This window comes from Falco cherrug, chromosome 7 (assembly GCF_023634085.1).
Source record: "Falco cherrug isolate bFalChe1 chromosome 7, bFalChe1.pri, whole genome shotgun sequence".
Taxonomy (NCBI): domain Eukaryota; kingdom Metazoa; phylum Chordata; class Aves; order Falconiformes; family Falconidae; genus Falco; species Falco cherrug.
Genome location: NC_073703.1, coordinates 51,091,351 through 51,107,808, shown reverse-complemented (window position 1 = coordinate 51,107,808; position 16,458 = coordinate 51,091,351). Strand labels below are relative to the sequence as shown.

At 38.3% G+C, this 16,458-nt stretch overlaps 1 protein-coding gene across 14 annotated transcripts in view; it reads left to right on the top strand.

Annotated features, from left to right (window-relative positions):
- SIPA1L1 (signal induced proliferation associated 1 like 1) overlaps nt 1-16,458 on the top strand; it is a 220,904-nt gene that overhangs the window by 132,656 nt on the left and 71,790 nt on the right. For all 14 annotated transcript variants that reach the window (XM_055715526.1, XM_055715528.1, XM_055715522.1 and 11 more), the window contains one exon: nt 7,360-9,180. In XM_055715526.1, coding sequence (XP_055571501.1) covers nt 7,683-9,180 — 1,498 coding nt within the window. In that variant the 5' untranslated portion in view covers nt 7,360-7,682. The remainder of the gene's footprint in view (nt 1-7,359; nt 9,181-16,458) is intronic.

Here is a 16,458-nt window from a genome sequence, read left to right as displayed (position 1 = left end):
GGGGTCTAGTAAAAATCTGCCTGCTCCCAATTGTCCATTTCAGCACTGCAGCAGTACCTTTAAAGCAGGAGCAATAGTTGCAGGAGCATGGCCAGGAGTGTGTGTGAATATGAAATGCTCTCTAGACAATTGATATGGGGGTTGTTGGATATAAAGCCCATTAACTTTCGGTAAAACTTAACTTTGACTTCTGAAAATCTCCTTTTGTTTCTCTCTTAAACATGTGACCATGTGGTCAATCAGAAACTGTACTTTTTGGAGGTTTGAGAGCTGGTTGACTTTCATGAAGACAGCAGAACTTCTCCTTCCAATTCTTTTTCCAAATTTTTTTTAGGGAGAAGCAACTGCAGTGATAGAGCAAAGGATCAAAGTAGTGTTGGGAAAAACAACTTGAACACTAGCAAAATTATAGATTTATATATATATTTAATAATCCTATTATCAAATTAGTAACACAGTCTAACACCTGTAAAAATATTAATTAGCTTTGAGTTGCATTCCAGACTACTTAAAAGCACCTGGCTTTCCGCCTCCTCCAAACTGAGGTGTCTCACCCAACTCTGGTGTTTGTGGGATGTTGTGAGACACGTGGTGATGACTGCCGAGACACGTGGTGATGACTGCCAGCACTAGTGGCCACACGTGGCCGGCAGGAACGTAGCCAGTGGTGCAGCACAGAGACCACAGGCTGAGCTCTGTCTTTGTACAGGTACCGAAGTTATGCCTGAAACAAACTTGCAGCCAGGCTGGAGGAAGAGGGTGGTGTATGAGCCTTTGTGCTACGGAGGTATGGGCAAGGGTGTAAACCTCAGGAAAGTGCATCCTTGGTACTTACTGTAATTTACAGAAATTACACTGAAATGTACCCATACCAGGTATGGTATGTTCATAGGTCTGTTCATAGGTCAGAGTCTCATAGTATCAGAAGTTACACATTGATTAACTTGGATGCTTTGCAGATAAGTCAATTTTACAAGGGTCCACACGCCAGGGAGCAGTCTGTTTTGGAATCTTTACCCAGGGCGGGAATATATCAACAACTAGAAACTGAAAATGAAACACAGAAGAGAAACTTCTCTTTAAATAAAGAAGGGGCAGGGACAGGGGGCTGGGTGGAACTCCCTTTTGTAGTTGCTAAAAATTCACTTTCTTGAGAGATGGTATCCAGGAGCTAAAATACTTTGCTCTCGTGTTTTTGGCACTGGTTTAGAGTTGCTTCCTAGAGAGCAAGCACTGCTATCAAAAATAAACTATCGCTGTTAACAATCTCATTCTGTGAATAGAATACAGTATAGCATACAGTAAGGCTTGTCTGTGTCTCTTTTTTCTCGGGTCCTGTAAGTTAGCTTCCAGGAAAGGGATTCTGCATTTAATTATCTAAATAAATTATACTCATACCAAAATGGAACATGAGTGGTGAAGTAGGAATAGCAGTGCCTTTTCTCTCTCTTGGTCTCAGTTAAAAGAAGCTTTAAAGGGTTTGCTTCTGCAACAGTTACTGGTACACTGGGGTGTTGTGATTTCTCTATCTTGATTAATGGTTACAAAATTGATGTGGAAACAGAGGACACAATTCTGGTTTAAGATACTGTGGTGTTTACATGGAGAATAATGAGTAGGAGAACATAATGGAGCAAAAAGTGCTGAAATACACAGATAGGAGCTTACTGTCCCCTAAGTTCCTATATCTATCTCAATTTGGTAGCTTTTATTATGCTTCTTTTACCATCATGTTATGGCATGAACGTTTTACCACTCAATGCAAGCATGATTGAGTGTGACTTCATGGTCTTTTGCCCAGGGAGACCAGCTGTTTTGGTGTGCTCTGAGCTGACTGACCGTTTACATCTGGCTAGCAGGGCTCAAAACCTGAGGGATCAAGTTCTGCCAAGTGCCACAGCACATGAGCTCAAACCTAGCACTCATCTCTGGTGACCACATATCCTCCAGTTGTTTCAGCATGTGGCAAAGCAAGCGTGTGTTTGCCTGTTTAAAGGCATGCTGCAAGAGCAGAGAAACTGGTGGTAGTAGTTCACGTTCATTACTATTACTCCGTAAAATCAATCTAGTCTTGCTAAGTTTGTGTTTTAGCGTGAGCTACTTCAGCAGAGAGTGATGTTAAGAATAAAGCACTACTTAAATCTCAGCAGATCAGTGCAGATGATCGATGTGCAATATGGCAACAGATGGCACTGGGTTTCCTTAGAGCAAAGGTTTTCTTGTGAGAGTTAAGGAGCAAGGAAACATTCAGAGAAAAGGGCATAAACGCAGGCTTGCTGACATGTAGATCAGTGGCAAATTATGTAGCTAACATGAATGGGGCAGGTGGGGGGGAAGAAGAAAGCTAGTTAGGGGAATCTATCTTTCATCTTATGCCGATAGTTGTCACAAATTCAGTTAACACAAAACAGCAATTCCTCTGTGTAACAAAAATAAAACAAATAAACTAGTGAAATACCAAATACTATTCTTCAAATAGCCTTTCAGTTGATAAAAAAATCTTCTGAAAGATGCACTTTTTAACTTTCCTTCAATTACAATGATGAAATTTACCATGGAAAGAAAAGGATGGAGTTAATAATAGGTAACCACATAAAGCCAAGTATTTCTAAAGATTAAATGGAACTTTTCTCCTCAGAGAAATTAATTTTATGAAATTGGACATTATTTTATACATACACTAATTTAATCAGCTGATAAGGTAGTATTTCTCCCCCCCTCTGGAATTTGATCTGTATAATAATGCAGGTAAGAATTTGACACAAATAGATAAGCTTTCGTAAATAAAATATTTTTTTCATTGTTCTAATTTATTTTTCTGATTTCAGAGGAGATGCTTTATGGCAATGCCAGTTCTTTTCCCAATAGAAGTTAACAAGGGTTACTACCAGTAATGTGTGTGTTGCACTGCATTTCTTACATTGGCTAAAGTTTAGTAAACTAAAAATTTAGTGTGAAATAGAGATGATTTAATTTGTTTTTAAACACTAGTTGCTGTAAAACGTTATTCTGAGCTCCTTATCGTACAGTTTTCAGTATTTTAAAGTATCTCTGGTCATATGTTGCATTTACCATCCTCTATTATATTTTGTAGTTTGTGGTGGAGTGTGGGAGTGGTGTGGAAACTTGGCAAGTGAGACATTTCTAGAATTTGAAAACTGATTCCCTCATTCACAAATTTTTAATTATAAAATGCCTTTTTATAATAAAAACCCTTTTTAGTGAGGGCTGATGGTGTGAAGTATGAAGTCTTTCCTCTGGAACGTTATGAATCATAACTAATTTGGTGCCCCCAAATCTATCTCTGTCAACATAAGAATATTAAGATCATTAGCATTTGTGATCCTAGAATTTGAGGTTTCAGCATGTTTCCAGCAGATAACATAGTAATTGTTAAATCTCTTCAAGTAAGACTCAGTTGAGGGTAAAGTCACTACTTCGTAAGGAAAAAGAGCACAATCCCACATAAATTAAATCTAGGAATAACTGTATTAGAAGGTCTCTAAATTGATGCATCAGGCTTGATTTCCTTTTATCCATTCATCTGAACTAGTAGGTGTTGAATTACCTTATTTAGCTGCCTGAATCCAAGATAGAAAATAACTAGCATGCTGTAGTTGAGGGGTTTTTACTATCCTCAGCTGATTTGAGTGAGACATTTCTTCTTCTTAATCCATTGCTGTTGTTTGCTGCTTTATTATCCAGAGGCCTCTGATGAAATCTTGATAGTAGGTCTTCATGTTCCTGGTGGCTACTAACTTCAGTCACAAGGAATAATATATCAAGATCTCTTGACCTACCTGGCTTTTAAGAATGACATAGGGCTGCAAAACTATCTTGAGATTCATCTGCAAGGACATTTCAAGTTTGATGGGAATGGTCCTTTGTCCTACATCTGGAACCCCAGTTTGGGAGGAGTGTGCAAAGTGATGAAAGAGGTATAAATAGAAGGGGAAAACATAAAACCATGTTGGTTTGTAGCTCATTTTGAGTTGAGAATAGACACAAAGTCCTCTGCTGCTGGTAAAAAGCTATGACTAAAATTTGTCCTAAGCATTTGAGACCCATTTTGAACAGATCCTCAGATTGCTTTACTAGTTGCTGTGTGTAGTCTGGTAAGCAGATCATTTCCAAGCTTGTTCTCTTAACTGGTTTTTAATTTATGTAATCAGTATTAAATATCAATGTACTACTTTTTGTAGTTTCTGTGTATGGTTTTTATTTAGAGCTTTTAATATGTAGCTACTCATCTGAGTATTTTGTTGGTCACCTCAATATGCTTCTCCAATTCATCTGAACTTATGTTTTCTTGGTTGTGCTAGTTTGTCCTCACCGTATTCTGTTCATGTATATATTCGTAGCTCTACCTTGAATTATATTTTTTTCTATATTGAAATAGTAATGAATTAGGAATTGTCACTCTTCACAATTACTGTTCTTGTCTTTAGAAGTAGGTACTGTACTGCCTATCTTGCGGTTGTAACTAATTTTAATAGATTACATATTTTGTGTTAGCAATTCTGCTACTTAATATTTAACTTTCTGCAGGTTTTCCTGTTCATAATATCATCTGCTTATTGGTAATTAATGGTCATTTAAATCGTGTGATTCACCCTGTCTTTGATGCAGTCATGTTTTGCAAGTAGAGAAAACATTAAAAGTACAGATTGCCATTATTGTTCCTTTTCCATTAAATCTGATGACCAGTGTACCCAGGATCTATGCTTTAGGAGTTTTTAATGTTACTACATGTAATGTTTTCACTTTATTTTCATTGGAGCTAATCAAACCTTTTAGATCAGACTGTTAGGTCTCAAATTAGACACTAGGACAAGAATGTTTAAGGAAATAACCACAGACAGGTAGTTACAGTCTCAAAAAAAAAAAAAAATGAACTAATTAATACAAATATGGACACAGGCAAGGTATGATATTGTTACCTTAATCATTTATTGCCTGTATTCCAGCTGCTACAGCAGATGAGGTAGGACAGTTGCAAAAACCTGTAGAGCATGAAACAACTGGTCTGCAGAGAGAGGTGTCCTTAGTGCTGAGTCAGGAACAGAGAAAGTATGTAGAAAATGTACTGTGTGGTTATGTAACTAATGACCGAACCATACACACAACAGGTCAGAAATAAGTTCCACAGACCACTTAATTATATTTTTTTCATAGATATATATTTATCTTGTTGGCCTGAAAATTTTTAAAGGAAAAAAATCTGTGGGGCAGGGGAAACTGATAGCATTTGGGTGCTTATATGGTCAACACCAAGTTTGTGAATTTTTAGAACTGCTGAGTGAACTTCTGCCCTTAAGTTAATGAGAAACTTGTACTAGTAGGTTATATGTTTCTGTTAAGGACCAGCACTCGAGGGGGAGGAGATGTGTACTTTGCTGTCGGGGGTGCTGATGGTGGAAAGGGAATGGTGAGGAATAGAAATCTTGGCTTTCATTGCAGGTTAGGAAGAGGAGTGTGTGGTAGTGGACACTTCTGCCTATTTTGTGTTCCACCCTCAGCTTGACTCTTCCCTCACTACCCCTTTTAGCCTGTCTTCCTCCTGCCCCAAATCCTTATCAGTTTTCATTATCTTTTCCTTCCATTCTGCCTATAAAAGCCAGCCTGTATATCGGTTTAAAAAGTCTGTGCAGTGTTCCCGTTTCATAGAGCGTCCTGCATAAGCAGTATTTTCTATGGCACTGTTGAAGAGCATAGGCAGAACATTAGGTTCTATGATGGGACCCAGTGTTTGCTTATTTCCTTCCTTGATCTGATTTGTGCGCAGAGGTGTTTCATCAGTTTGATCAGTTCTTAGACTGGAGAGTGTTTTGAAATTTTTAACAGCTGGAAGTTGAGTAGTTTTGCAACAGCTGCATGGATAGACTGCCTTTCTAAAGTTATTCTAATTACATAGGTAGAAAAAACCCTATTGTTTCAGCAGTGTCATTGTAGCACAATTTCAAGGAATGTAACTGCTGTTATGTAAATAGCTGTGCAAATACAGTAACACCTGAGATCGTTTGTAGTGTTCTTGTTAAGTGTGATACACTGCCTTTTAAGTATTCCTTATTTATTCAGCTTGATATAAATGGGAGCTATTTCAAAGAGTTGCTGTGGGAAGTGAAGGTAAAACATGCTGCCTTTGGAGGCAGAAAGTGTCCTGGCTTGATGCTTAATTAGTGTGGGTTGAAGTACTCCATAGTTTTGAGACGAGACTGCAGAAAGTACTAGTTTCCCTGGAAGCATCAGAAAGCCTTGATTCATAGACAGTACTGTATTGTCAACATGGTGCTGGTTCAGCAGCATCTCTCTACACATATTTGGCAAATATTTAAAGGCCACATTTTGTGTAATTGGTCCAGCCTTTGAAAATAATGAACTTCTTTGTGTTAAAAGGATGTACACAGCAGTACAAGTTTTTTATCTTGACAGTCTCATGCTTTTGTCTTCTACCAGCAAGGATGCATTTGTGGATTATTTTTTTCAGCTTCTCAAAGGGTAGTATAGTAAATGCTTTGTAATCACTTCAGTACTGATGAGGTATGGGAAAGCATTTAATTTCCATGGCTTTGTCAAACTGGATTATACAGGAGCTGTAGCAGACAATATTTTGTTAGCCAGGGAAATAAAAGGAACTTTTCATATGAAGTTATTTAAAAGTATATGTTCTGATTTAGCTTTAGTCTTTTTATATGTTGTGAAATCTGGGCAGAGATAATACATACTTTCTGGACTGTCCAGCTGATTTGCAAATAAGGCTATGCAAAACATAGAATAAATTGTATTGACAGCCATTCTCTCTATAATTTTGTAATCTTCTTGCTAATTAGCTTCCTTTTTTTTTGTTAGCATATCATAGTTATTTACATTAATGGAAAAGTTGAATAGGCATTGTTAATACCTAATTGCAACCAAGGATGTGTGACTTATAAATGGTAAATTCTTTAGTTTCTAAACAAAATTTGGAGTCCAGATCTGGCTCCTCTATAGTTTCTACAGGAAATATATGCTGTGTGTGTCTTTAAGCGGAGGAACTTAGTGCCCTGCTTATGCTTTGCAAAACTGTCCATTAACCCATTCAAAAAGTATCACTAATCTGTGCATAAGGGAAAAATTATATTGAGGTGTGGAATCCAAATGTAGAAGTAGTTTGGTTTTTTCAGAAGGTAAACCAGCAATATCTAGAAAACTCTTCACCATATAATACAATTCTGCATTTTTGAAATGATGATCAACAAGGTTTAAAAGCATGTCTGTTAGAAATATTAATTATGTAGAATAATTAATTTGATAGTGTCGATTATAAAAAAAGTTATATGACATGATTAATGCTTTGATCTTCCTTTTTCTCTGTTCTAGGCTTAAAAGAAGCATAAGCGATTGGATTACAACACTGACATTTCAGGGTGCAAGTGATGTTAAAACAGTTTGAATGTATCGGAGCATGGCTGCTACTTAAAATGCAAAACTTAAAGGAAATTATTGTTTATCAAAACATACTGAATATCTGAGTTTTATAGACATCCTGCATTTAACAGTGTCCTTAAATGTCCATGATTAAGATCTCATGCAACCGTTGTATATTTTGGAGACTATTCTCCAAAAGAGAACTGTGTATTTAAAAAGCAGAAATGACTGTGATTTCTCTTGGAACTTACTAAGATTGAACATCCTGAAAGATCATGACCAGCTTGAAGCGGTCCCAGACCGAAAGGGCTGTTGCCACTGGGGTATCAGTTGGAACAGATGGCACCTCAAAAGTCCACTCGGATGATTTTTATATGAGGCGATTTAGGTCACAGAATGGCAGCTTAGGATCTGCAGTGATGGCACCCGTTGGACCTCCTCGCAATGAAAGTTCCCATCACGTTACGTCTACCCCTGGAGTCCCTAAAATGGGGGTTAGGGCAAGGATTGCTGATTGGCCCCCAAGGAAGGAGAACATCAAGGAAACAAGCAGATCTAGTCAAGATATTGAAACATCAAGTTGCCTCGACAGCATGTCTTCTAAAAGCAGTCCTGGGAGTCAGGGAAGCTCTGTTAACCTGAATGCTAGTGATTCTGTCATGTTAAAGAGCATCCAGAGCACACTTAAAAATAAGACCAGACAATCTGAGAATCTAGACTCCAGGTTTCTTACACCTGATGGCTATCCCAGTTCCCCAAGGAAAGCTCTTCGCAGAATAAGACAGCGCAGCAACAGCGATATTACCATAAGTGAGCTTGATGTGGATAGTTTTGATGAATGTATTTCACCCACTTTTAAATCTGGACCATCTCTGCACAGGGAGTATGGCAGCACATCTTCCATAGATAAACAGGGAACTTCAGGGGAAAGTTTTTTTGACTTATTGAAGGGCTATAAAGATGAAAAGTCTGATCAGAGAAGCCCAGCCACAACTAAGCTTAGTGAACTCCTGATTGCCAGTGGAAGCAAAGGTTCAGGATTCTCTCTAGATGTGATAGATGGGCCTATTACTCAAAGGGAAAACCTGAGACTCTTTAAGGAAAGGGAGAAGCCACTCAAGAGACGCTCAAAATCAGAGACAGGAGATTCATCCATTTTTCGTAAGCTGCGCAATGCCAAAGGGGAAGGGGAGCTTGGGAAGTCTTCAGATCTTGAAGATAACAGGTCAGAAGATAGCATCAAGCCTTGGACTTGTCCAAAGTGTTTTGCTCATTATGATGTACAGAGTATTTTATTTGATTTAAATGAAGCAGCAATCAACAGGCATAATGTTATTAAAAGAAGGAACACAACCACAGGTGCATCTGCTGCTGCTGTAGCATCACTTGTCTCTGGACCCTTGTCTCATTCTGCAAGTTTCAATTCTCCAATGGGCAGCACTGAAGACCTGAATTCAAAAGGAAGTCTCAATATGGATCAGGGAGATGATAAAAGCAATGAACTTGTGATGAGTTGTCCTTATTTTCGTAATGAGATTGGTGGGGAAGGGGAGAGGAAGATCAGCCTTTCCAAATCTAACTCTGGTTCCTTCAGTGGATGTGAAAGTGCCTCGTTTGAGTCGACTCTGAGTTCTCATTGCACGAATGCTGGAGTAGCAGTTTTGGAAGTTCCCAAGGAGAATCTGATTTTACATCTAGACAGAGTGAAAAGATACATTGTTGAACATGTAGACCTTGGTGCATATTATTACCGAAAATTCTTCTATCAGAAAGGTAGGTAAACTTTATTTCTCCGTGTGTTTTGTTAATGATTTTTTTATTTTAGCAACATAAATTCAGTTGCTTTATAAAAATATTTGCAAGACTTATGTATTTTTTTAATCATCAGTGCTTAAACATAGTATATTTTACCGATCAATACATGCTGTGTCTAATAGTCTTTCACAGTTGTTGGAGTAAAAGTATGTTGACTATTTCAGTACTGATATGCGTAAGTTAGCAGTGGGTACAAATTATAAATGTCTTGAAATACAGCTTTGGTATCCATGGTAGTGTGCAGGGACTGGCACTTCAGATTAAAAAAGAAGGAATCATAGAATATAAGAACTTTGTTACCCCTACACCAATACTTGATGAACTGAGGATTTAATGGAACGTGCAGCTTGGAAAGTTAGCATTTATAGTAATCTTCGGACATTTTAATATCTTAATCATACCTTTCAAAAGGGGTGTGTGTGTTTTAAATCATTAATATATAAATAAAAATAAATATCTTACTATTTTTATTATAGCCATCATTCTAGAAAGAAAATTCTAATTTGTCAGATTTTGTCAGAAAGAAGCTATCACTCTCTCTATATAATTGTATATATACACACCTGCACATATGTGTTGAAATGACAACAATATATCTGAAAAAGAGTACAGTTCTCTTCTGTGTGGTTTTACTGAAACAAAGGATTATATTTTCTGTTGGAGGTGTTCAGGAAGAAATAATCATATCAGAGCTTTTGACCTATAGAAACCCAAACATTACCCAGATAATCCCTCCTCACCAAAATGATACTGGCACTGTGGGATGCAGATCTCACTGTCTGTTCTTCCTGATTCTGAAAACGATCAGAAAAGATTGCAGACCAAAGTCCTTTGAAGTTCAAAAAAGAGTTCTGTCTGCAGGATTGTGCAGCTTGCTATGGTATCTTCTGATGGATAGAGTCCATTTAATGGCTGACCTGAACACTACTTATTCCTTAGCTACCATCTGTTTAGTGGAAGCTACTCAAAAGAGCTTGTTTCCTGCAGATTAGAGCAACAGGGATGTCTGGTTAAAATAAGGGGATGGTCAGTTAAAAAAACCTTCAGCTTGTTAACTCTATTACAGCTAATAATCTCATCTCCCATTTTTCCCTTGCCTCGAAATAGGTCCATCTCTTGCCTTTTCTTCCTTGCATTGACCCTTGCTTGGTTGGGTGGCTCTTGTCATGCTTTCCATAGTCTCCTCTTTCTGCAGTCTTTCTAGTGCTGAGAAGTAGCCTTTGCTGCATGGTTTTTGAGAGTGCTGATCCACATCCTTTGGAGATAAGAGTGAGGAGAAATATTGCTTTCCTGAGAACAGTAAGCCAGATGCACGATATAGGATGAGGTATGTTTGGAGGGGAGAGCTTGAGATTAGAGACCTTTGCCCGTGATCACCTTCTTATCTGGCTCCCTCTGGAACAATTTGATTCTTTGTCATTCTTGAGTTTTACAGTCAGCAGCTAAAGGTGCAGTTCCGTGCTAAAAGCTGACCTGATTTAAAGCATTTCAGCACTAAAAGGGGAAGAGTTTATTCCTCCGCCTTCCTTGTACCAGTTCTTTTGTTTTCTGAAAACTCGATAAGCCAGTTTAGTTCAGTTTACTAACCAAGCAGAAATCTTGCCATCGCAGTAAATTTGCTTTTTATTGCTTGGTGGTTTCTTGCCAGTTCTAGTGAATCAAATCGGCTTTCCTTGCAGTCAAAGAAGTGTCAAAGCCTGGTGCCAGGTAAGCAGTGAGAGTGAACAGCAGAAGAGGAAGGATGTGTGAATGGGATTGCAGCCCGTAGGCAACAGCAATTCATTAGTTTGGTTTATCCTTTAGGGAAACCACACCTTCATGCTACCACAATGCCAGTCACCATTTTGTCTCTGTTTCTTTCTAGTTGCAATTAAGACAAACTAGATAAAATCGACATAACCTAGTCCTAAGGGTATTGGTGAGGACTAACAAGGTATAATAGTGTCAGTATGTGTATGGAGTGGGTTTGGGGGGGAGAGAAGAAGCTGTGATTACTTTTTTGGTATTGTTTTGTTCTTAAGCCCTACAAATGGATTTTTAAATTCACTGTGCTTGTGTTCAGTCCAGCAGGCAGGAGCTAGGGATGTTCCTACCAGAGATTTTTGTCTGAAAAGAGGTGTACTTCAGAAGCCTCATTAGATATCCCCAAGCCCCACAGTTCTGCAAGTACCAAACACATTTTGTTGACAAGCCAGAATATTGCCTTTCCCCTAGCAAACTTTAGACTAATCTGAAAGAGACAGGATAGCAGTAAAATAGGGGAAAAAAAATCAAGGAAGTCGGTTGTAACTGAAAGGTTTTATAACATTAAGCAAGTAACGATGCAGAAACTTCTGTTTGAAGAGGACGTTGAATCTTGATGATGTTATTAATGGATTAGACAGTGGCGACAGGCAGTTTCAGTGTGATCAGCTAATCAAGTTAGCAGGCCGTAGGTAACTTTATAGTCATAAAAGTATGAAGCAAAGAATTCTGATTCAGCAATGATAACTTTTAAAGATCTCAAGCCAGGAAAATTTCACAGAATTGGAGTTCTACTGAGTAATCCTAGAGATTGTAAAGAATGCAAAGCAATTACCCAGAGAATTGTAATCCTTTAAATTTGTTTTCATTCCAACTTCAAATAACAAAGCAGGTAGTTTGGGACTATATCAACAAAGAACTCCTAGTTACAAATCATGGATGAGCATTTGTATGTAAAGGAAATACTAAGGTGAAATCGACATATTTGACCTTTTACAGAGCAGTGGTAAAACTGTTGATAAATAATATTCTGGTCTGATGTCCAGACTTCTAAAAGTTAAAGTACTGGTGAAGACCATTTAGCAGAGGTTAGAAAAATGGTACAGATATTGAGAAAAGAACTTATAATGGTAGTTCCCAAGGTTGCATTCAGTTCCACTACTTTCTGTCTGAGCTAACTGTGCAGACTGTCTTTGTACTCAGCGGAGAGAAGTGAACCTTGCAGGATGATACGAATTGCAGGCTCACTTCCCTTAATTCACTATGGAAGGCTCATACACAACTAATTCATGTGGAGATATATTATACTTTCAGGAGATTAATACTACTCTTACTGCAAAAGATGAATTTGCAAAGTAACTGTTTAAAGGTGTACTTCAAAAGGTGTATTTAATTAGGATGACTTGTAACTAAAAGTCTTAAGCCTGGACATTTGTAAGTACAGAGATATGTGATAAAGCTAATGCTAAAAAAAGAGGGGGAAGAGAAGTTAGCACAAGAACAAACCTGTGAAAGCTGCACAAATTTGACCTTGAAATAAGGTTAGGCTTTGAACTAAAAGGATAACTATACATGGGAAAGACTTCCTAAAGAAAGTTCTCTGAATTTTATATGGTGGTCATGGGTTTATTGTATGTTGTTTTCCCTTCTCTTAAGTTCAATGCCTGAAAAGACAATTTCTGACCTGTTTGAGTTAAGATAACATGGTCTTTTCTGGCATTTGTTTCTTAATCTGATAGTCCCCTCTTTTAAGATGTCTCTTTGTTGGAGGAGTTTGCAGTTTGTATAGATGGAGTAGGTAGCTGGACAGAGTAAGGTTGGTTTCGATATCGGCATGCCTCTCACTTGTGCCATAATGTATATGTACTTTCAGCTCTTGCTGTTTGGTTGTGTTCAAGGGCAATTGTGTGATCTGGACCCTCTGGACTGAAATCAGAATATTGGCTGAAATACACAAACAAGGTTGTTAATAGCAATGAAAGTATTTTAAAGGGTGCTGATACTGGGCAAAATTTTAAAAATCTGTGATTATTGAAATAAAAGATAATCTCTCTCAACATGGTGCCCTTACAATTAATCGGAGGGAAAACAGGTTGGGCTTGTTTGGAATTTTTTCTTTTCCACACAGTGGCACCAAAATGTAAGGGTGGGTGGATGGAAGGGAATATTTCAAGAAGCTACCTGTCAGTTGTTTTGGTCCTACTTTTTAGACTATTTTTTCTTTGTAAAGCATTGTAACGTTTTTTTGTCCTATGATTGTGATGAGTATAAAACTTTGCAACTAATCTAAGAAAATACATTTTGAGACAGCTGACGAACGTCAGTTTTGATAAAAAGTGTATTTTCTGACAGAAAAGAGGAACAAGTTTTTCAGGCCTTCTCACTGAAATGTAAGAAAAGATGGGTTTTTTGTGTGAGAAAGTGAGATTCTTACTTAAATACATAGCTTTCTACCCCCAAAAAAATTAATGTTGTAAGAGAGAGAGAAGCAAACCCCTTGAACTCACTGCTTCTGGACATAAAATTATGGTTCCCGGAGAAGGGATGAGTTGTCTTAGGTTAACCCAAAACTTCTAGTCCTATCTTCTGGCAAAGGCCAGCAATAGATACTGAAGGAAGAGTAAGAATAGGGCACAGTCATAGCGATACTTTCAAGGTGAACTTTGCCAGCCTCTAGAGATGCATAGAGAATGGATTTCTTAACCTGGTGATAGTATCTTTTTGGCATTTGGCAGATATTACCTTTCTGGCATATATCCAGTTGGCTGTTACGCTGAATAAACTTCTAGCATTCACAGTACTCCAGCAGCAAGGAGTTCTGCAGCTTATCTACGTTAGTCATAAAGAACCAATTTTTACTGGCTTCCAGAATAAAAACTAGGGTCATTAGATTAAAGCAGCCTCACTGCTAGGTGAAAAAGTTTGGTTTTCTCACCTTTCCTTGCTATGTGTTATTTTATAAACTTCAACAACCATATTATTCCCCTCAATCATGTTTTGTTGCCCTTCTCTGAACCTTTTCCAGTTGAAATCAGTATTTAAAACACAAGCAAACCACAGGCTTATATTGTATCATAATGTTTTCCACTTAGAAATTCTGAATGTCTGGCCGTAATTTATCATCGAGACTTGAATTCCTTTCCCTTACATAAATAAAAGCTTTGCCTTTTGTATTCTGGATGAAATCTTAAATATTTGTACATTTATATAACAGGTCAATTATTAGCAATAAAGTATTTTGCAAGGAGAGCCTTGTTTATTAACCTGTCTATAGCTTGATATTAAAGACTTATTTGTTACCAATAATAAAACCATAGGGGTGGAAAAACTTGGTTCCATCAGCTTGTCTAAGTGCTGCTTGGAAAAGTGTGCATATTGCTTGAGGGGGGAGCAGTCTGTTCTCCCTGTCCCCCCAGTTGTGTCTGAGAATTCCAGTTCTCATGGGGAGAACCAAGAGCATCCATTTAGCTTTGGTCATCATCAGGCAGTAGTCACAAACACGGTTGCCATTTAGGACAGATTTCAATTACCGGCTTAGAATGAAAGACTTGTCTAAGAAGTGGTTTTCTGAGCTGGTTTTGTAACAAATAAGCTGTTTGCCAGCTTTCCTTTTACTATTGGCAGCCAGTAAAAAATCCCCTTTGCTCTTATGCTTTAAATTGCTGCATATTCTATCCCCAAATCAGTACCTTTCATGTATGTGGCTAGATATACAGAAAATTTACAGTTAGTCTGGTCATGAGCAAGTCTTAAGACATTGTGGGACGCAGCTCTAAAAATGCTGCCCTTTTGTTTCCAGAGAACTGCTGGCCAGAGTGCTCCAGTGCTGAAAGTGCAGTGGTAAAATTAGAGGAAAATGCTTGATGCAGAATTTCATTCTGAGGTTAAATGTTTGGGATTTTTACTTCTAGTCTGATTATACAAAATATATCAGTTGAACATGATATCCAAAAGTAAATATGACAAGAGCACAAAAGAACCTCCCCACTCAAAATCAAGTGCATTTACTTGGATTTCCTTTGCAAGGGAAACTCATAAATATCTGCCAGCAAAATGAGTATTTTCACTTAGGTTCTTTCACTGGAAGTATCAGTGGAATTATATCCTAAATGTTTCACTAGTTTTAAAAGTATGTTTAATCTGTTTTAATGGCCAGGTACAAGCAATCATTGGTTTTTTTCGGCGTGGATTTATAAATGAATTTCTGGCTGGTTCTCTCCTGAATGCGTTTTAAATAATTTTTCAACAGTAGTTTAAAATGAAATGTCAGGCTTGAGGAGTGTTGCTTTCAGTGATGTTCTGTGTGGGGTGGAAGTAAAAGCTATCTTCTGTGTTGTTCATGTTTGGCATAAAATTCTTGAATTATAGTTGTGAAGTAGTGTGGTAGGTTGACCTTGGTTGGATGCCAGGTGCCCACAAAACTTGTGGGTCAAGATAACAAAGCAATAGCAAAAGTCACATGTGTGCGTGGATGCAGAGGAAAACAAAAGATGTTATTCCCCACTTCCCATCAGCAGGCGATGTTCACCCACTTCCCAGGAAGCAGGGCTTCAGTGTGCGTAGCGGGTGCTCCAGAAGACAAATGTCATAAATAACAAATGTCGCCCCCCACCCCCCTTGGTTTTATATCTGAGCAGATGTCGTATGGTATGGAATATCCCTTGGGTCTGTTTGGGTCAGCTGTCCTGGCTCTGTCCCCTCCCAAGACCCTGCCCACCCCCAGCCTGCTGGTGATGGGGGGATGTTGGAGAGCCAGCCTTGGTGCTGTGCGAGCGCTGCTCAGCAGCAGCCAAACGCTGGTGTGTTAGCAGCACCCTTCTGGCTACCAGTACAAGCACAGCACTGGGAGGGCTGCTGTGGGGCTCAGCCAGAGCCAACTGTTTTTACAGTAAAACTCCTAATTAACTATGTTTAGATTGGATATTAAGCTTTGTGCACATAAATTCTGCTACTGCTTTTTTTTGCTACAGGAAAGAGAAAATGGCTGGATATCAGCAAATTCAGGATGGAGTAGAAAATCAGGTGGAGATGCAAGAAACTGTACCACAGGGAGAAGTAGTCCAATATGAGGGTTTATACTGTAGCTTGCAGAATGAATACAGAGGCAGGGTAGAGGAGGAGAAAGAGAATAAAAATGAAGGTAGAGAATGAATAATCCTGTAGTAAATGTGACTAGAAGAGAGGACTGAGGAGATGCATAGGAGAGCAAGATCACTTGCCCGGTGTAGAGTGAAGGGAAAGAGGATAAAAGACATTTCTTATTAGCAGAGAAGTGTAAAATTCCACAACTGCTTTGTGCATTTTTCAAAAGAAATAGGTGTTAGATAAAAAGCTTAATCAAATGATACAGAATTGTATGTCTGTATTCATGCAGCTTCAAACCAGCCTTCCTAGATGTGTTTTCAAGATACGAAATAGTTTCTCCTGAGAAAACTCTCTATCTGAATTGCCGGCTAGGCTGGTTACAACATACACAAATTTTATCATCTGTGC